Here is a 21,273-nt window from a genome sequence, read left to right as displayed (position 1 = left end):
TCAAGCCCCAGGACTATCAAAAGAAAAAAACAAAACAAACAAAAAAAATCAAACTACTCGTGCACACTAAACTGGTTTTTCTAGCTCAATAAAAAGATGTGGCATACTGAGGAAAAACAAAAATTATCAAAAACTGGGGCTGGGAGTTTGGCCTAGTGGTAGAGTGTTTACCTAGCATGCACAAAGACCCAGGTTCAATTCCTCGGTACCATATACATAGAAAAAAGCCAGAAGTGGCACTGTGGCTCAAGTGGTAGAGCTCTACCTTTGAGAAAAACCCAAGGACAGTGCTCAGGCCCTGAGTTCAAGACCCAGGGTGGCAAAAAAAAATTTTTTAATTACCAAAAACTAAGATTTTTTTAAAACAGTGAGAAGGGATTCACTTGTTTTCCCTCACTGGATTCACTTTTTTTTTTTTTTTCATTGCTAGAGAGACATTTCTAAATTGAGGCAATTTGGCTTCTTACTTCTACAGCTGGTAAAAAACATAGAAACACTCAAGCCAAACATTAAAATCTACAAGTGAACAAGAATTAGGAGAATCCCTTATTTCTCTTCTGCTATAATTCCTGAAGACAACAAAACAGATTTTCAAATACAGTGTGATCAGAATTATAAACCCAATTACTTTCATGAGTAAGGCAGGAGAAAAATGCCAGCAGCAGCTGAGGAAAGTCATGGAGGGTCAGTCCATATTGTGCAGTTTGAGATTTCGTGTTCAAACCATGACAATCACTAGGTTTTATGTTTCAACAGAACTTTCACAGTGAGTGCAGTCTGCATCCCTTCTACTTTTCTACTTGAGTTCCCAGTGCCTGGCTCAAGGCAGGTTATAAAACAATATTGGGTTATCACGTCAATGGGGAACCCTCCTAGTAGACTTACTAAGGATGAAATTTGCACTGTTCTAACCTCCTTTATTTATATTCCTAATAAAATTTAAGACTCTCATTACAAAGAAAATGTGGGTAAAACTACAGGTTGAAAGTCTGATTTTATTTTGAAATGATAAATAAACCGAGGCATAGTTCTGACCATGTAGTATTTCAGAAAAGCTTGTGGAAGTTAAGAGAAACAGTTGCAAGAGGGCTCCAGTAAGAATCAGAATGATACCAATCTCGTTATGATTGGCAGAGATGGCCTCTATTGTCATCAGAGGTTTTGAAAAGCTTTCCACTTTAATTTCTGAATATCATAAAAAGTAAAAAGCACCTTTTTATTTTATCATTTTTCCCTTGAAAATGCTTTTTATTGTCAAACAGGACTACTTCTTTTCCTGACTTCATTTGTTTATGAGTATAGTAGAGTTCTATGTCAATTGACTTACAATTAGAAAGAGAAACACCCAGAGATGTCTCTGTTGTAGTGAGCCCCACTGAAGGTGCACACAGACATACATTTTTGTTGCCACCATTTCTACAAAGGGAATAAAATCATTTACAGATCTTAAGTACAACAGTAGCAATTCACATATAGTTCATATGTTTCCAGTAAACAATAAATATAACCTCCCCTCTTCAAAACAAAACAAAACAACAAAAAAAGTAATTTTAAAGGGGAAATAAAGGTTGATTTACTTGGAATTTATCAGCACACTCTTTTTAGTATGCTTTGGAAAAATTTAAAATACTGTAAAGCTGTATTCAATGAATACTAGCCCATACTTAAATTTTTCTTTTAACCTGGCATAAATACATACATCGTGGCTTTCTACTAAAATCTGTAAATCTCTGGGGATTGATGGTAGGTGAGATTAAAATTTTTTTCCTCATTAACAATTTCATTAAGTTAAAAAAAAAATCCAACATTTCCCTTGAATGTTAAGTTAAAGCCTGATCTATGCTGCTAAGTCCTGTGAAATGAACCTAATTTTCCATGTGGATAGGGATGCCTGAGTGGCCACTTAAGAGTCCTCCATTTTCCTTCCCTCATGATTCCTGCTGGGTCCTCTTCGCCAAGCCTTTTCCCTGAGTCATGTATTTACTGGAAAGGCTACCTAGGGAAGAATACAAAACAAAACCCAATGTCAATGAAACAAACCTCAGTCAATAAAACAATCACAAAATTATTTTTAAATTATTTACAGAAACTAGCCACTCTAAGAATAGTCACCTGTTCTAAACAAAGTAATTAGGAAGATTTTTTAAAGCATATGCAATATGTATTAAACTACACTTGCTCATGCCTTCCTAAATTCAGACAAGTTGCTAAGTTCTGGAGTGTAAATAAATTGTTTTAACAAGACAGAAGACATACTTTATATAATGAAAGTTTAATTTCAAACCAATGGAGGGAGTTACTCTAGTGTTATGTTAAATACTCAATTTGTGATGGGGAGAGAAGTTCTTTCTTCAAACCATACCCTACCTCACTGATTTTAATAAATTCACTGTTAAATATAAATATAAAAATTAAAAATGTAAGCAGTAGTAAATATCTATAAAATTGTGGTAATTACTTTCTAAGCACATCATCACAACTAAAGGATTCCTAATTCATTTCAGAAAAAAAATGGACATCAAGAGATAACTGATAAAAACATAAACAAAACTACGAGAGAGGAAAAATGGCATTTATGTATGTAAAAACATAGTGTTACCAGAATTAAGAAAATGCAAATGAGAGCAACATCAAAACAGCCATTGGATTTGATAGCATCTTAGCCACATGTCCACATGTTATAACTAATACAATCTCACATATGGTCAGTACAAGATGAGTCCCCTGCTTCAGTACAAGAAGAGGCCTTGTAACAGAAAATAACCAGACAAAAATCCAAATGATCAAAAAAAAAAAAAAAGTCTCCTGGAATTTTGTGTCCGGGCTGGCTTTGAACCTTAATTCTCAGGTATCAGCCTCCTAAGTAGCTAGGATTACAGGTGTGAGCCACCACACCTGGCTAGAGTATTGTTTTTTGTTTGTTTTTGCCAGTCCTGGGCTTGAGCTCAAGGCCTGAGCACTGTCCTTGGACTTTCTCAAGGCTAGAGCTCTACCACTTGAGCCTCAGCACCACTTCTGGCTTTTTTTCTATGTCTTCGTGCATGCTAGGCAAGCACTCTACCACTAGGCCCAATTCCCGGCTTTAGAGTATTCTTATATTCAATAATTTGCCATAACATCTAGCACACATATACATATAGAAAACATGGTTTTAAACAGTGTTTGGAGGATTAAGGGAAAGGGAGAGAGAGAGCAAAAGATTCAACTATACATGAAGATAGCACTAAACGTCTCAAACAAAGCTACTGATCAACAGGAAGTTACAGGGTAAGAAAGAAAAAGCAGTAGAGACTGTTATTCTGATTAAAATACAATACATACAGTATAAAGTACCATAGTTAAACCCCATGATAAAGAAAATAATGACAGGAAAGCAAAACGACTGTTATGGAGTAAATACTAAAGGCAGGGAGTAAGACAAATGAAATTGGTGTGGAGGATGAATGTGGTGGAAGTAGTTTATGTATGTGAATATATAAAAAATAGGGGCCAGGAGTTTGGCCTAGTGGTGGTAGAGTGCTTGCGTAGCATGCACAAAGACCCAGGTTCGATTCTTCGGTACCACATACTTAGAAAAAGCCGGAAGTGGTGCTAAGGCTCAAGTGGTAGAGCTCTAGCCTTGAGAAAGTCCAAGGACAGTGCTCAGGCCGAGCTTAAGCCCAGGACTGGCAAAATAAAATAAAATAAAATAAACAAGTTGAAATTATTTTGAGAGAGGAGAAATGAGGAAATGAAATAGTTTGAATTAGATTGTAATACACTGTACATGTGTTTGGACATGTCACAATAAACTCTTCCTTGTATATAATTAATGCATTCTAATAAAAAAAAAACCTGCTACATACTTGAAGAGCTAATTTATTGAAAAGAGTAAAATTCTGCCAATTATAAATCTTTTATTTTGGTATAATGCAGAATGTATTACAGTTTTTGCCTGTAGTATTAATTAAATGATGTTTTATGGTAGGATTCTACTTTTAACACTAGTGCTGGTATCTTGCAGACTTGACAGTACCCAAAGAAATAATGTTGAGTGTAATCACCACCACCATGAGCCCAGCAAGCCACACCATACAGGACAATCTACGGCACTGCAGGAAGGACAAGTTAGATTTAGAAAGAAGGAGCATTCTAGGAATGCTGAGTGACTAATCAGGATAAAGAGGCAACCTTTTCAGTCTTTAACCTATCTTTACCTGACCAAATATACCAGGTGATCTCAAAAGACTAGACGAAGGTGATCTAAACATACAACCTGACTTTGACATGCCTAAGAAAGAAAGCAGCACTATTTGTTTCTATTTTAAATTGAAAGGCCTTGTCTTCACACTTTCTCAGAAAGGTTTTCTGGGAATGTGACAGAAACCTTACTCAGTACACTGTGTGGATGAAATAACATTTTAAAAAATGAGGACTGCCATCAATTTCTGAACAGGAGAAGCTACCAAGGGAAACTCTCTTTTCCATTCCTGTCTTACTTTTATGACACAATGGCTCCTTACTGTAACGTGTAAATATTAAATATGGAAGAAACAAGGTTTCTAGCTGAGGGCTTTTCCTCAGGTTTATTAATCTCTCTGTTTCAAAGATGGCTCATTTCATTTCTGTGCCTTGTTAGACTGTAGAATAACTGCTCTTAGAATTGAATACTGCATTTATAAATATCTTAAACCCTGCTCCTACAAAGAAGAAATACACCTCAAAGTTCAAGAAACTTGACTATTTGCTTATACCAAGAGGAGTATGTGGAACAATGACTACCTCATATTACAGATCTTGACTTTTTATAAACTGTAGACTACAAAAAATAATTTTGGTAAAATTATTTAAAATTTTTTTTATTGTAATTAGTAAAAGGGTTACATGATATTTGCCAGATAGAAGGTGCATTAATTCACATACATTGATACCCTTTCACATGTCTTGGTACCCGTTTCAAATTATTTAAAATCTTATCTATACTTTTCCTCACTTATAGACTGAGAATATTAACACCAAATTTAATAGGCCTGATATATTATAAATGTTCAATGAATATTAATGCTTCATTACTTTAATTTCCTTATATTTTCCTCTTTTTTTTTTTTTTTTTTTTTTGCCAGTCCTGGGCTTGAGCTCAGGGCCTGAGCACTTGTCCTTGGACTTTCTCAAGGCTAGAGCTCTACCACTTGAGCCTCAGGACCACTTCCGGCTTTTTTCTATGTATGTGGTACCGAGGAATTGAACCCGGGTCTTCATGCATGCTAGGCAAGCACTTTAACCACTAGGCCAAACTCCCAGCCCCTATATTTTCCTCTTATAAAAGAAAACTCATTTCAGTTTAGTGTGAGACTAAAGTTTCAGATCCCTTACATGTAGGACAATAATTTTAGCCTATTTGAGGTTATCAAAGCTATATCATTTCTAATCATTTCAGCTCTATTTAAAAACTAATAGTCTAGATATGAATTTTTCTAATTCAATATTTATTTAATGAAATATCTTAGACAAATAACATTCATAAAATTCTTACATCCCTCCCTTGAACTCTCCAGGAATAAATGTAATTTTTAATTGATTTCCCTCAGATCTTTGAAAAGCATTTAGCTTTTTATGTTTTTAAATTTTTATTTTACTGTAAAGGTGAGTCCTGAAAACTATTTTAAAGACTCTTCAAATAATGTATTTTCACAAAAAGATCTATAAAAAAAATAGGAGATTTGAGATTCTCTTGTCTTAAAATTCAAAATACATTATATTACTAAATATGACAGAATAATGGGGAAGAGAGGTATAATGATTATTCACCTATCACAGGAGTTAAATTGCTGAGACCTCTGCTACTTATGTGAAAATCTGCAAAGTAGTAAAAGTGAACTGCAATATAGTAAGGAATAACACTGCTACTCTGTGGATTTTCACCTATTGTGGGGGATCTCTGGAAAGTAACTCTTCCAATAGGTGAAGTATCACTATTACATATTTTTTTTAAAAAAAAACCCACAATACAGTGAAACTGCAATAAATGAACTGTGATATAACAAGGGACAACTGTATTAGTGCTCTGAAACCTAGGAACATTAATATATTTAAAATTTTTAATAATATTGGCCCACTACCATGGCTTGGTGCCTGTAATCCTACTAGCAACTCAGGAGGCTGAGTTTTGTGGATCGTGGGTTGAAGCCAGCCAAAGTAGAAAAGTCCTCCTGAAGCTCTGATCTCCAATTAACCACTGAAAAACCAGAAGTGGAGCTGTGGCTCAAAGTGGTGGCACACAAGCCTTGACAAAAAGAGCTTAGGAACAGCACCTAGGCCCTAAGTTCAAGCTCTAAAACCAACTAAAAGTTTACAAAGGTATTAGAATATTTTAAAAGTATAAAGCAGTCTTGCTGACATGTAAAAGGGTATCAATGTATGTGAATTAATACATCTTCTATCTGGCAAATATCATGTAACCCTTTTACTAATTACAATAAAAAAATTACTTTAAAAAAAATAAAGCAGTCTTGCTCTAATTCTGCAGTCAAATATGCACAATTGAGGATAAAAACAATCAAATTTTACCCATTAGCACAGATTTGCCTTAAGATGCAAAGTGAGAGTATAAATAAATTACTTTAACATCATAACTTCTTATCCATACTCAAAGTATCCTTACTTTTTTTTTATTTTTATTTTTTGCCTGTCCTGGGCTTGAGTTCAGGGTCTGAGCACTGTCCTTGGGCTTTCTCAAGGCTAGAGCTCTACCACTTGACCCTCAGCACCACTTCCAGCTTTTTCTATGTTTGTGGTACGGAGGAATAGAACCCAGGCCTTCCTGCATGCTAGGCAAGCACTCTACCATTAGGCCAAACTCCCAGCCCCAGTTACCTTATTTTTAATAGTCCATTAGCAACAGCTGTATGTGGTGTGGTGGTACACTTCTGTTATCCCAGACCTTGGGAGACGGGCATGGGAGGACTGATACTGGAGGCCATTCTGGGAAAAATGTTATTAAGGCCTTATCTAAAACATAATGATAGAACAACCTGCCCAGCAAGGAAGAGATGCCGATTTTAATTCCCAACACTTCTTCCATGAATAGTTACATGGAAATAATGGACACATACTGATTTTAGTAAAAAATTAAAAAAAAATGGTGGATTCATAAGCACCAACTCAAAGGGGCAAGCTTTGTGGATGATTTGTTTAATGCATGAGAAGGATTCACTAGCTACCCAGGTTGGTCTCAAGCTCTGTGGCTTAACTGTTCTTCCTGCCTCAGCGTCCCAAGCAAGTGCACATCATTACATTTATCACAGATTTGGAAATATTTTAAATGACTATTAGTTTTTATTCCTCAGCAAGATGGCCATGTTAACTTAAATAAATTTAGTAAAATAATAACCTCCAAATATAAAATCCTCCATAATTATTCTCTACAAATATAGCCCAAATTAATAGGCCAGTGTTTTTCTTTCTATTCCTTTTTCTATGCATGCACCTAAAGATGTATAAACATAGTATGTAGCTAAACCATACACAGTGTGGTGTTTTGAGAAAACTTTGGCTACTCCCTCAGGAAAGATCTACCTTGAGCTTGTTTTATAGATACTGAGGATGAGAAAACTTTGACTTAATATCTGAGAAAAAAAAAACATCAAATCACTTGCACAAAATTAAATCCTAGGAACATGTATTTAAGACCTGAAGGAGATAGAAAAAGGTCATTAGTAGTCATTTTTCTTTTGCCAGTTCTCTTGTTAGGCTTGTGATAATGGCTGGTATTGTGTGCATTTAGTTCTTTTTTTGCTAGTTAACTGGAGATAAAATCAAACATTTCTGACTATGCTGGTTCTGAACCTTGATCCTAACATCTCAGCTTCTAAACAGCTAGGATTATTGATATGAGCCACTGGTACCCAGTGCTTTATTAAAACAAAAGCTTATTTCCTAAAAAAATATAACTAAAGTGAGAAGAGTTCTAAAACAATTTTTTTTTCCTTGACATTTGAGTACGAACGTCAGGATATACACTTACCTGGAGAGCCTTTAAACTGTGGGCATTCCTTTTTAATGTGTCCTTCTCTTCCACAAATAAAACAGCGTTTTTCTCTTAAGTCTTTATCATCTTGTCTCTTCCATTTGTCCACTGATGGCCTGAGAATTTTCTCCCTCCCAAGGTCAACAGCTGCCCTCATAGGCTTGGCTTTCTGAGATGTACATTGCATGAGTTTGTCTTCTTTTGTCAATACTTCTCTTTCTGTAAACTTGTTTTGAATTTCTTTGTCCTCTTTGCTTCTTTTCTCTTTGTTGTCAAGCTGTCTTTGGTTCAGGGCATCTTCCTGATCACGCCGTCTTCTCACTCTATAGAAGATATAATCATACTTGTAAGAAAAGTCTAAAAAGAAACAGTAAAATATCACCAGCATGTGGAGATTACCAGGAATATAAAGTAAACAAGGAAATCAAGAAGTAAGCACTACATTCTCTCTATTAAGAATGTACAGCCAGCCCTCAATATACACGGGCGATTGGTTTCAATAAATAAACCAAAATCAATAAATAATTAAGCCATATATATATATATAAAGAGTATGTTGTTTCAATAACCTATGCATATATTCTAGATAAACAATTCTGCACTGTTCAATACACAAAATAATATTTACTTTTCAAAATACTTTTGATACGCAGTTGGTTGAATCTATTGATATGCAATCTTTGGAGTAATGAATGTTTCTGTGGAGTTCAGGATGTAGACTATTTTGTTTGTTGTTCCTTTTTCATTTTCAAAATCATTCTGTTATAAAACACACTTTCACAATTAGTACGACTCTGGTCGAATTTCTTCTTTGCAATGAAACCAAAATCATCTGTGTCAGGACTCATGGAACTGCCTTTCTGGCACATTGGCATTTGTGACTGGGTAGTAGAAGAAATAATGATCATAGGAAGATTTATGTTCTTTTTTTAATTGCAATGTATAGAGGGGTTACAGTTATATTCACCAGATAGTAGATACATTCTCACACATTGATTCCCCTTCTCATGTTTTTGTCTCCATTTCTCTCCCCCAACCCCCTCCCAATCATCTTGTTTACCCCCCTTCCCTTTCCAACTTCAAATAAACAAATAAAGAAGATTTATACTCTTAAAATGTCAAAATCACTTTTACCTCAGTATAATTACTATTATCTGAATTTTTATTTATTTTTTTAATTTTTTTTTTGCTAGTCATGGGGCTTGAATTCAGGGCCTAAGCACTGTCCTTGGGCTGTTCTCAAGACCAGCACTCTACCCCTTGAGCCACGGCACCACTTCCAGCTTTTTCTATGTATGTGGTACCAAGGAATTGAACCCAGATCTTCGTACATGCTAGGCAAACACTCTTACCACTATGCCAAACTGCCAGCCCTTATCTGAATTTTTAAAGAAGTACTAAGAAAAAAATTCAGTCCCTGACACTGTCTGATTCTGAGTAGTTTTTGAATTAAAAGTATTATTATAAAAAAAAACCCTCACAAATATCATCCAAACCCACAATCCATCTCTACCAATTAAACCCATGCCCTTGCCTCTGAAAAGGGTAAATAGGAAAAAGCACAAATTATGAGTTTTTTTTTTAAGTTGTGAAATGCAAAATAAGGGTGCCCTATTACAATCAATGGCCAATGAGGACAAATTTCAATAAGCCACACCCCAGTCACTTTACATCAGATATAGTTGAGGCCCTGGGGAAACTCATTTGACTATTTACTGACTAAAAAAAAAATCTCTGAACTTCTACTATGCCGAATAGAAATACTCATCATCTCCTTTCTTCTTCTATCCCTGTTGAAACAACAAATTAGTAAGTAGGTTTATGACCAAAAGGACCAGGGTTAACTATGCACATGAGACAATAGTCTTGATCGTATTCAGCTAAAGCCATGTTTTGTATGTATATATGTATGTATGTATGCATGCAAGTATTGTAAAATATTTGGCAGTACAAGTTAACTCAGTACCTTGCTCTTTTTTTAAGATTTATGTAATTTTATTTTCCTCTACGCAATACCATTTAAACTGCTTTTGGTGATGCACTTGTACTCTTTCTTATGGATATTTCTAACAGCACATTTTAGCGGGATCAAGCAATGACTAGCATTATTCCTTGGATCTGGCCACTAAATAAAATTCTTCTATGAAAACTGTGACTTGTTTCTTGTTACAAATGTGTGTGTGTGTGTGTGTGTGTGTGTGTGTGTGTACACACGCACTAATGCCAAAGCACATGTAACTCACATTATATTTGTTTTTCGAACCAGTACTGGGTTTGAAGCTAAGGGTTTAGGCATGATCTCATAGCTTTTTGCTCAACACTACAGTTCTACTACTTGAGCTACAATTCCACTTCCAGTTTTTGGGTAATTAATTGGACAAGAGTCTCAAAAACTTTTCTGCTTGGTCTGGCTTCAACTGTCAATCCTCAGATCTCAGTCTCCTGCATAGCAAGGCTTATAGGAGCCATTGGTGCCTAGCCTTATACAATGTATGGAAAACAAACTTCAGTGTTACATTGGTAACATGTTTTCCAACACCAGTAACCAATCTTTGATTCTCTTCACACCAACTGGGTATCTCCAATTCAGCTCTGTTACTCAGTTAGCATTAGACTGAACAGGTTTACAGGCTGGGTCACACGAGCCCCATCACTTCAGTCATTAATCCTGGCAGTCACAAATCATACTTTCATAGGTTACCCTTCTATCAATTTGCTGTGAAGGGCTTGCAACACACAGGAAGATACTTTGTTTACACCTGCTGCTTTATGGTAAAGACTAGAATTTGGCCAAAGGAAGAGAATTTTTGTGCGCAGAACAACCTACCCATCCAAATTTGGTGATGAGACACCAAAGTCTCAACCAGCAAGCAATCATGTTCAAGAGCTGAGTTTTCAGATCATCATCACCTTCCCAGAGTGAACTCAGTACCTCTTTACTTGAGAGCTGTATTTCCAGCCAGTTTTACTTTTAGTTCTTGTTCAGACAGGGTCTCTACCTTGGCTAGCTATGACTGAGATCCTCCTAAATATACATGAACGATGCTGAACTTGTTCATAAGACATGGTTTCAATTATCTAGGCTTGTTTGTTTTGGGGTTACGTTCTTTTATGTTTTTTTTTTTTTTCTTTTTTTCTTGCCAGTCCTGGGCTTGAGCTCAGGGCCTGAGCCCTGTCCTTGGATTTTCTCAAGGCTAGAGCTCTACCAGCACCACTTCCGGATTTTTTTTTCCTATGTATGTGGTGCTGAGGAATCAAACCCAGGTCTTTGAGCATGCTAGGCAAGCACTCCTATCACTAGGCCAAACTCCCAGCCCCCTTTTTTTTTTTTTGGACAGTTGTGGGGCTTGAACTCTGAGCCTGGGCATTGTCCCTGAGCCCTTCAGCACAAGGGTACTGTCCTGCACCTTGAAGCATAGCAGCACTTCTGGTTTTCTGGTAGTTAATTGGAGATAAGAGTCTCCCAGACTCTAGTGCTGGGCTGGCTTTGAACTGTGATCCTCAGACCTTAGCCTCCTGACTAGCTAGAATTACAGGCATGAGCCACCACGGACGGCTCTTTCATGTATTTTACAACTCTATATTTCTTAATCCAGTACTCTCACTTGAGCCATGGCCACTACATACTTCTGCTTTAGTTCTTTGGGGTGGGAGTGGGGGGAACGTGGCAGAGAGGGCAGAGCCTTGTGGTTCTACCTGGGACTGGCAGAACCAGACCAACATCATCCCATGTTGCACAGAAAAGGAGTACAGGTCACCATGTTCACATGTTCAGCTTATTGACTAAGGCGAGGATCTCATTAATATTTTGCTCAAACTGGCCTCAATCCATAACTCTTAACAATTTCTGCCTCTCCAGTAGCTAGGGACACAGGTAAAATCCAAAGAGCATGACCTTACTGCCTTTACTTTCTTTTTAAAAACTAGATTGCTTTAACAACAACAACAACAAAAAAAAAACAGCAACAAAATTTAGCACAATCATAGATCTGAAAAGATATATGCCTTTGAACTTTGAATTTGTCATATTTTTCTCATTTAATTAAGAAGTTAAATCATAAAACTAGATTGCCTTAGGGGCCGGGAGTTTGGCATAGTGGTAGAGTGCTTGCCTAGCATGCACAAAGACCCAGGTTCGATTCATCAGTACCACATACAAAGAAAAAAGCTGGAAGTGATGCTGAGGCTCAAGTGGTAGAGTGCTAAGCCCTGAGAAAGTCCAAGGACAGTGCTCAGGCCCTGATCCCAAGCCAGGACTGGCAAAAAATAAATAAATAAAATAAAATTTAATCAAAAACTAGATTGCCTTAAACTACGATCCTCCTATCTCTACTTACTAAATTAACTGGGAGTACCTTAACAGATCATAAGGCTTTGTTTCAAACACTTCATTTTCACACACATACAGCCTTACCTCAAACCCTAAATTTATCTGAAATTGTTGGATTTTTGTAAAATCTTACTTTCTCTGTTAGAGTAAAATTACATTCAAAAACTTGGATCTGAGACCTCGAGTAAAAGCCGACACACTGAAAACTTTACAAGAAGGAATAGGAGATACACTAGGCCTCCTTGGCACAGGTCGAAACTTTCTCAATAAGGACCAAGAAACACAACGAATCAGAGAAAGGCTGGATAAGTGGGACTGCATTAAACTGCAGAGCTTCTGTATGGCAAAGGACATAGCTAGTAAATTAATTAGAATGGGAGATCTTCACCAACCATACAATGGACAAAGGCCTCATATCTAAAATATATCATAGCTCAAAAAATTGAATCACTCCAAAAGTAATCTCCAAAGTAACCACCATCCCATTAAAAGATGGGCCAAAGACTTAAGAGAGTCTTCTCTGAAGAAGAAACAAAAATGGCCTATAGACACATGAAGAAATGCTCAACATCTCTGGTCATAAAAGAAATGCAAATCAAAACAGCTCTAAGATTCTACCTCACTCCAGTTAGAATGGACAAGATCAAGAAAACTAATAATAGATGCTGGAGGGGATGTGGCCAGGAGGGATCACTACTACACTGTTGGTAGGAGTGCAAACTCGTTCAACCACAATGGAAAGCAGTATGGCAGTTCCTCAAAAGATTAAACATAGAGCTCCCCTATGACCCAGCAATTCCACTACTAGGCATTTACCCAATTGTCCAGAAACAAGGACAGACTAAATCCTCTCATCTCTTTAGCCATCCCTTGGTTATCTCATATTGTTACAATATTTCACCTTGTTATTTGATATATTTTATATGTGCTTAATTGGTTATTTGAAATTGGATAGGGAAGGGGGGAAATCAAGATGAGCGGGGGGGGGGGGGGGGGGGGAGGGGGGGAGGGAAATGGGGACCATGTCATAAGAAAGGGTATCAACGTTTGTGAAGTTATGCACCTTGTATCTGGTGAATATAATGTAACCCTTCTATTAATCACAATAAAAATATTTTTAAAAATTTGCTGATTTAAAACAACACAAGCTTTCAATATTTTCAAATGCATGCTCAAATTTGGTAAATGATGCAAAGACCCAGTAAGACTAAAGGACAAAGTTCTGCTAATCTACTGTACAGCAAAAGTACCATATATAGTTTATTGGCCATTTCAAAGCAGCTAAAATGAGAATTTTAAATTTCAATCAAAAAGAAATGATAAGCTGGGCACTACTGACTGGGCACTCTACCTGCTCACACCTACAATCCTAGCTACTCAGGAGGCTGAGATTTGAAGATTGCAGTTCAAAATTATCCAAAAAGGAAAGCCCATGAGACCTTTAGCTCAAATTAACCAGCATGTACGTATGTGCGCGCGCGTGCGCGCACACACACACATACACACACACACCCTGGATGTAGTGCTGTAGCTGAAAAGTACTAACAGATGTCCAGTTCCTGAGTTCAGACTCCAGGAGCACCAAAAAAGAAAAAAAAAAAAAAAGAAAGAAGAGAAACGAAAATAAAAAGAAAGAGACAACATGACATAAATCTGAATTAGCCTGATTTGGTCACTGCATGTATTGAAACATTACAGTGTACCCTTAAATGTAGAAATCATTTGGAAAATAAGTAAGAATATACAGAATAAAAATTGGCTTACTATGAACAATACGTAAGAAAAAAGTATGTTGGATCTATTTCCACTGCAAAAATGATTGCAATCTGTGATTGTTCTTTGTTTATTGTCTTGTTGATTAGCTCATGCCCAATAAGGAATGTAAGTTGTAACAAAATAAAGACTACAAAACATAAAAAAAATTGTTCTTTATCATAGAATATTGTTTTTTCAACAGTATTTGGGCACTCTAAAAAGTATGAACTATTTTTATATTAAATGAAAAAAACTTCCTCAAATAAAGATTTGAGTAGTGCTTACTTTGGAATTTATAATTTGAACCACTTAAATCTAATGAGAATACTAACTGATGTTTTCTAATTGATAAGGTTTTATACTAATTGATAAGGTTTTATTCTTCATATGTATACCAAAAGCGTAAAAAGTGAAGAGCCAAGAGACAATATTCCTTTCACTTTTATGCAGTAATTGCAGTGATCACAAATCTTGAGTATTTAGCAACTATTCTATAAGGATGTTTTAACAGTTACATTATATAGTTTGAAGGATAGGGCTATCAATGTCCAAGAAATAATGTACTCACTACCTGATGAATGTTAACTGTTACCCCTCTATACATTACCTTGACAATTTATTGTATTTTAATACAACTTATTGTATTGTAATACAATAAAAAAGGGCTAATAAAATACATTAATAAAAATTCTAAGTTACTTTCTAAAATTTTATGTGTGATTATTTTTACCCTTCAAGTTTAATTCCTTCAGTGATACTAAAAATAAATTGGAAGGAAAGGAGACTGAGAGGCTGATATGGAGTGAAATACACTAAATCATCCATGGGAATATCACAGTGAAATTACTCATCCTGCTTACACAAACACAAACACAGATGAAAAAAACACCAGAAATTTAATAAGAGAATTAGTTGTTTCTGTCACATAATCTCAGCAGAATTATTTTCATAGAATTAACAATTCCATATCTCAAATTATGCATATCTCAAATTTTAGCATATACTTCAGAAGCGCTCATTCTTCCACCACTATTTCCTATTGTCCAGACAAGCTTAAGTGGATATAATAAGATAAAAAATATTTAAATAGTCACTGCTGCTTGTTTTTTACTTAAAAAAGGAAAATCTCAGCTTTTCTCCAGGCACAGTGGTGGAATAGAGGTCCAGGTACCTATTCTCAGCTACTAAGGGGTTAAAGCAGAAAACTCTAGTATGAAGCCACATGGGCCATCTAACAATATGGAGAGATCCGGTTTTGAAAAAAGAAAATCTGTCTTTGACCATCTTAGCCTTTTACGCATATTGCAACCTTTCCAAGTTGACTAGAAGATTATTGGTAAAACAAGGTGGGAGATTGTTACTCATATATGAATGAAGGAAAATACATAGAAAACATTATATAGATTCTTTTATATGTCCTATTCCTCAAATAGAAGCATACTTCAGTAACATAAAAATCAAACACAAAAATCTAAAGGAATGGCATAAATGTAGACAAAAATGTAATTACCTTGTGGTTAAAAAAAATAGGACAATGAAAACAAAAACAAAATCACCACCAGGCACCAATTGCTCTTATCTGTATCATAGCTACTCAAGAGGCTGAGATTTGAAGATTGTAGTTAAAAAGCCAGGACCCAGGAGGAAAGTCCACGAAACTCTTATCTCTAGCATGCCATAAGTAGTGGTAATGTCAGAAGCTCAAGGGCAATGTCCAAATCGAGACTGGCACATATGATACACATGCACACACACACCACACACACACACATCATCCTTTTAAACATGTGCTTACTTTCTCCTCATAGGGCAATCCTTCATAAAGTGTCCAATTTTACCACAAATTCGGCAACATCTATCATTTGGGGCCAGTTCTCCTTCAGTTAGTACATCCGGATCAAAAAAGTACTCCTAGAGAAAAACATAAATATGTAAAATTCTAAACTACTGATGTGAGATCAGAGCACACACACACACACAAAAAAATCTTAGACACTGAAGAGTGACTTTACATCCAAATACGTCCAATTTCTTAACCCTCTAATGAGTATTCTTTAGAAATGTTTAGATGGCTTAATTCTTAATGAAATCCAAAACCATTAAGAATATGAAGAACATAATGTACTGTTATTTCTGATCTCTTTTGTTGTCCCTTAGTTATCTCATATTGTTACAATATTTCACCTTGTTATCTGATACATTTTATATATGCTAAATTGGTTATTTGAAATAGGAGAGGGAAGGGGGGAATCAAGATTCAAGATTCAAGATGAGCGGGGGGGGGGGGGGGGGGGGGGGGGGGGGGGCCATGACATGAGAAAGGATATCAATATTTGTGAAATAATTTACCTTCTAACAGGTGAATATAATGTAACCCTTCTATTAATTACAATAAAAATATATAAAAAAAAGAATATTAAGGACAGATTTTCCTAAATGTGCTTTTGTTTATTCCATTCAGCTAGACAGAGCACTCTGCAAATCAAACTTTAAAAGGTTTAAGTACACTTGAAAAAAGGTACAAAGGCCTCATAAAACCAAAAAGCTGAATCCCACTGTGAAAATTTTGTGGTAAGGAAAATAATTTGTTTTGGTGAGGCCTCTGAAGAAAAAAAAACAATGATCATCAGGCTGCTAACCTCTTTACTACTAATATTAAGGAATAAAGAGGGATTATGAGCACCAATATTACCTGGCAGCTCATTGGAAGTACAGAATCTTGTGCTTCACACTGTTATCTACAACCAGAATATGCACTTTAACAAAATTTCCAGGCAATCTGATTGAACTAGTTATTCAGCCCTAGTGTAAAAGACTTTCACAGAAGTATCTACCATAAACGAGGCACACAGATACAGGGAAATGCTTAATGCAACTATATAAGCATTCAGTTGAGATTCATCAAAAAAGTCTTTATGAGGAAAGCAAGTGGGAAGTTGTTAGCTGAAATGAAAAGTTAAGAATGATACCCATGTCTGTGATCCCTATTACACAGGTACCTTGTACCTTAAATTAGCGAAGGTATCACGTCTTAGAACAGCTACACATTACATCAGTAAAAGAAAAATCAGTCTTAAATCAGTTGGGACAAAAACAGAGACTGAAGCCAACCATGGTGGCTCATGCCTATAATCCTAGCTACTCAGGAGGCTGAGATCTGAGGATCAAGGTTCAAAGCCAGCCCAGGGACAACAGGACCTGAGACTCTTTATCTCCACTTAACCTCTAGAAAGTGGGAAGTGGTACTTGGCTCAAGGGTAGGGCAGTAGCCTTGAGCTGAAGAGCTCAGGGACAGCGCTCAGGCTGAGTTCAAGCTCCATTACACACACCCATACAAACAAACAAAAAACCCAAAACTGAGATGTTACAAAATGAATATGCAAAAAAGAACTAGGAGACATAGCTCAAGTAACAGGGCATCTAATGGACAAGCCTGAAATGAAACCCTGAGTTCAAGCCCAAATATAGCCAAACAACAAACAAATGTTTTTACCGACCACATTAAAACTAAGAAAAAGTAACTTTATTCTGAATAAAATAGTAAAGTCTGTACTTTATCTAAAATAACTTTTTCCCCAGGTGCAGTGGCTCATGCCTATAATCGTGGCTACTCAGGAGGCTGAGATCTGAGGATCGTGGTTCAAAGCCAGAGAGGGCAAGAGTCTCCATGAGACTCTTATCTCCAGTTAACCACCAGAAAACCAGAAGTGATGCTGTTGCTCAAGAGGTAGAATGGTAGCCTTGAGCTGAAGAGCTCAGGGACAGCGCCCGGGCCCAGAGTTACTTTTTGTTTTTGTTTTTTTGCCAGTCCTGGGACTTGAACTCAAGGATCGGGCACTGGGCTTGGACTTTCTCAAGGCTAGTGCTCTTTCATTTGAGCCACAGCACCATTTCTGGCTTTTTCTGTGCATGTGGTACCAGGGAAATGAATCTAGGACTTAGTATATGCTAGCTAGGCCAGCACTCTACCACTAGGCCATGCTCCCAGCCCTCAAGAGTTACTTTTTCAATCATAGTTTTATTTTGTTTTCAATGACTTTGTTTCCTTAGAAGATCAGGTATCAATTATATGAAAGTGGATAGTTCACAGTAAAGGCAATATATTCTTCTAGTCCCATCAAGGGAATTTATTACTCCTTAAAAGCAACATTCCAAGTCTAAATATCTTAGATTTTCATACACTGTGCTGCTATGGAGCTGAATTTTAGTGGAACAATAGTGCCATCCATGAAGGTATTAAGAGGAAAACTAAGAACTTAGGAATCATAAATCTGTCTTCTGTGCTGAAAAGTTACCTCAGGGGTTAAAAGTAGGGATATGAATTTTTTGAAATGTGGTGCCAATGAAGAAAAGCCTCCGAATTTCACACACTCCTCTTCTTGCTATTTCTCCCCATGCTCATGACTACTATCAGGGGCACTTTCTGTTCAGAGACTAGATGTAGTGCACATGGCCTAATTCCTACAATTGGTAGGCTGAAACAGAAGAATTATGATCTTGAAGCAAGCATAACCTACATAGTGAGACCTGATCTCAAAAACCTAAAAACAGGCTCATTATGGTTAGACTCACGAGAATTGCAGTATTGTAAAAATCATTTGAGGCACTTCTAATAAATGCTTACCATTTTTGAGGGGTAGTCCTTTGGGAATCCTTTGACTGGAATTCCAAATACTCTTCTACCATTGATAAAAGCTTTCATTATAAAATTTGTCACTATGAAGAAAAAAATGTAAGAACTTGATTAAATGGACTAGAAAGAAAAAAGAATGCATTAAAAGTTATGAGCAGAGTAACTTACTTTTCCTTGATAAACCAGCTCCAAGATTATGATTCAAATCAAAGGGATCTAAGAAAATTAAAGAGTAAAAGTGAAAATCAAGAGGAAATGCTGCTGTTCGCATACTTTGTTTATAATAAAGAACTATCTTTAGTTTAGCTTAACATTTGTAAAGCAGCCAAGAAATAGATAATCTTAACTATATAAAAAGCAAATGGCTCCCTAATTATTAACCAGACAAAACACTATTGCTTTATATAGAAATAGTTATAAAGTCCTTTATCTTATTTTAGGAGAGCTAATTGAGGAAGAATTACTGTGTAAAAAAGACACAGATGATTCCTGATGAATACCACTTTACAGTAGATGTAGAAATCACAAAAACGTGTACAATAACGTATCACTAAAAGTGATTTATTTGGATTTTTTTGGTGAGTGTGTGTACACCAGTTCTGGGGCTTGAACTCAAGGCCTGCTCAGTGTTGCTAAGCATTATTGCTCAAGGCAAACTTTCTACTACCTGAGCTACAGCTTTACTTCTGGCTTTTTGTTGGTTAAGTGGAAGACTGTCCTGCCCTAGTGAACGAAAACCACAATTCTCAGATTTAGCCTCCGTTGTAGCTACGATTACAGAGATGAACCCACAAGCACCTGGCTCTTCTGCTCATTTTCATATGCGTAGGTGATACAAATATATTTTAAAAACAAAATAAGTACTATTAGATCAACCAAGTACTATTAGATCAATTTCACTGTTCATTTTTCATGTGTACAAACTCAATTTTCTCTTATTACAATAAAAAAATCCCACAAATTCAAAATAATCATCTATGAACACTAATGACTACCATGGATCCCTGAATTCAGTACAAAAAGAAAATGCCTTAGGACTAGAAATATGTGGTTTTACTAGAGTGACAGCTCTGAGTAAAAGAATGAGATGAACTTAAAGCCCTGAGACAGGGAAGAGCTTTATTAGGAGAAGAAATATATTCATTATAAACTTTAACCTCTTCTAAAGTTTTTATCTGTACCTTCAATAACAATGTATTTTGAGGTCCACTGCTTCTTAAAAGTAGTAAGCAGATTTTTTCTCCTGATGCTAATAACATGTTCTTTAAAATCAAAATCTTCTGTATAAAAACGAAGAAGTCCAAGCCATAGCTGCCCAACAGACTCTGTATTTTTTCCATATTCTGACCAATAGTTAGGCTGGAAATAGAACAAAACAGGAATATCATGCTTGAGAAAAAAATTGGTAAAAGTAATATTTATCTGTATCTCAGTGGGAAAATTAGTACTTTTTTCTACTCAACTGAAGTTTAAATACATAAAAAAATGTATATATGTTTTCATATTTTAAGTTGTTACTTATGCCAGTTAATTCATCTCTACCATTCTGCTTGAAAACAAGAAAATGTCAGAATTTTAAGTGACAGATATCATAACATGCTAGGGGGAGAATCCTAAAGAAAATTCTAAGAGCTCTGGTGATATTGGGCCCATTAAATCCTCGTAATCCAAAAACAACACAGTAAGTATCTGTTACCTGGAATAAAGCTATTTAGCTATTTGGAATCAGAAGGTTAAAGAAATTATGGACAGACTGACTGCAAACTCACTTGGCTTAATAGATATATTGTCATTTCAAAGGAAATACCTTTTTACTTGTAGTGTTAGGGATGGAGCCCCAGGTTTTGGCCACATGCCAGGTCAATTGCTCTGCTGTCAGGCCACATTCTTAGTTCCCAAAGGAAACATCAATAAATGACAACCTTTCACTTAAAGTAATATAAATAAACACAATAAACCTGTATAGTATATTGCAGGTAACTTTTAGACAAGAATAAAGGAAAAACATTTACTTTTAAAATACATACCAGCTCATCTATTTGATCAAAAAAATAAATATTCCAGCCATCAACAAATATTTCAGGTTTATTTTCACCTTTGTATATCTGAAATTAAATTTTAAATTATCATTGAGGGTTACAAATATAATGCATTGAATAAAAATCTTCTAGGAAAATAGTTAAACATTTAATAACTACCTAATTCCAAAATTTTAGAGAAGAGAAGGCTCAGAAACTCTGCTTTATGGAAAAGAAATGTAATTTCTTAACAAAACAAAACAAAACAAAACTACTTCTTTTTTTTTCATCCACACTGGTGTTTTATTATAACTCAGAAAAAAACAGAATGGGCAAGAGGAAATAGTCTCAATACCTCTTGTAAAAGCAGAAACCCTAAAAACTTTACAAGAAGGAATAGGAAATACACTAGGTCTCCTTGGCACAGTTGAAACTTTCTTAATAAAGACCCAGTTAGAATGGCTATGATCAAGAAATCCACACAATGGAATTCTGTGTTGCCATCAGAAAGAACCACATCGCACCATTTGTA

The 21,273-nt window shown here is 35.9% G+C and overlaps 1 protein-coding gene across 6 annotated transcripts in view; it reads right to left on the bottom strand.

The window, feature by feature from the left end:
• Positions 1–975: 975 nt before the first annotated feature.
• Tut7 (terminal uridylyl transferase 7) overlaps positions 976–21,273 on the bottom strand; it is a 77,580-nt gene continuing 57,282 nt past the window's right edge. For all 6 annotated transcript variants that reach the window (XM_090329526.1, XM_090329527.1, XM_090329522.1 and 3 more), the window contains exons 21-27: positions 20,751–20,828; positions 19,905–20,082; positions 18,892–18,939; positions 18,715–18,806; positions 15,886–16,001; positions 8,003–8,328; positions 976–1,996 (exon numbers count right to left, since the gene is read on the bottom strand). In XM_090329526.1, the coding sequence (XP_090185652.1) occupies positions 1,929–1,996; positions 8,003–8,328; positions 15,886–16,001; positions 18,715–18,806; positions 18,892–18,939; positions 19,905–20,082; positions 20,751–20,828 (906 nt within the window). In that variant the 3' untranslated portion in view covers positions 976–1,928. The remainder of the gene's footprint in view (positions 1,997–8,002; positions 8,329–15,885; positions 16,002–18,714; positions 18,807–18,891; positions 18,940–19,904; positions 20,083–20,750; positions 20,829–21,273) is intronic.

This window comes from Megascapheus bottae, chromosome 3, assembly GCF_031878675.1.
Source record: "Megascapheus bottae isolate mThoBot1 chromosome 3, mThoBot2.hap1, whole genome shotgun sequence".
Classification (NCBI taxonomy): Eukaryota; Metazoa; Chordata; class Mammalia; order Rodentia; family Geomyidae; genus Megascapheus; species Megascapheus bottae.
This window is presented reverse-complemented; position numbering and strand designations above follow the sequence as displayed.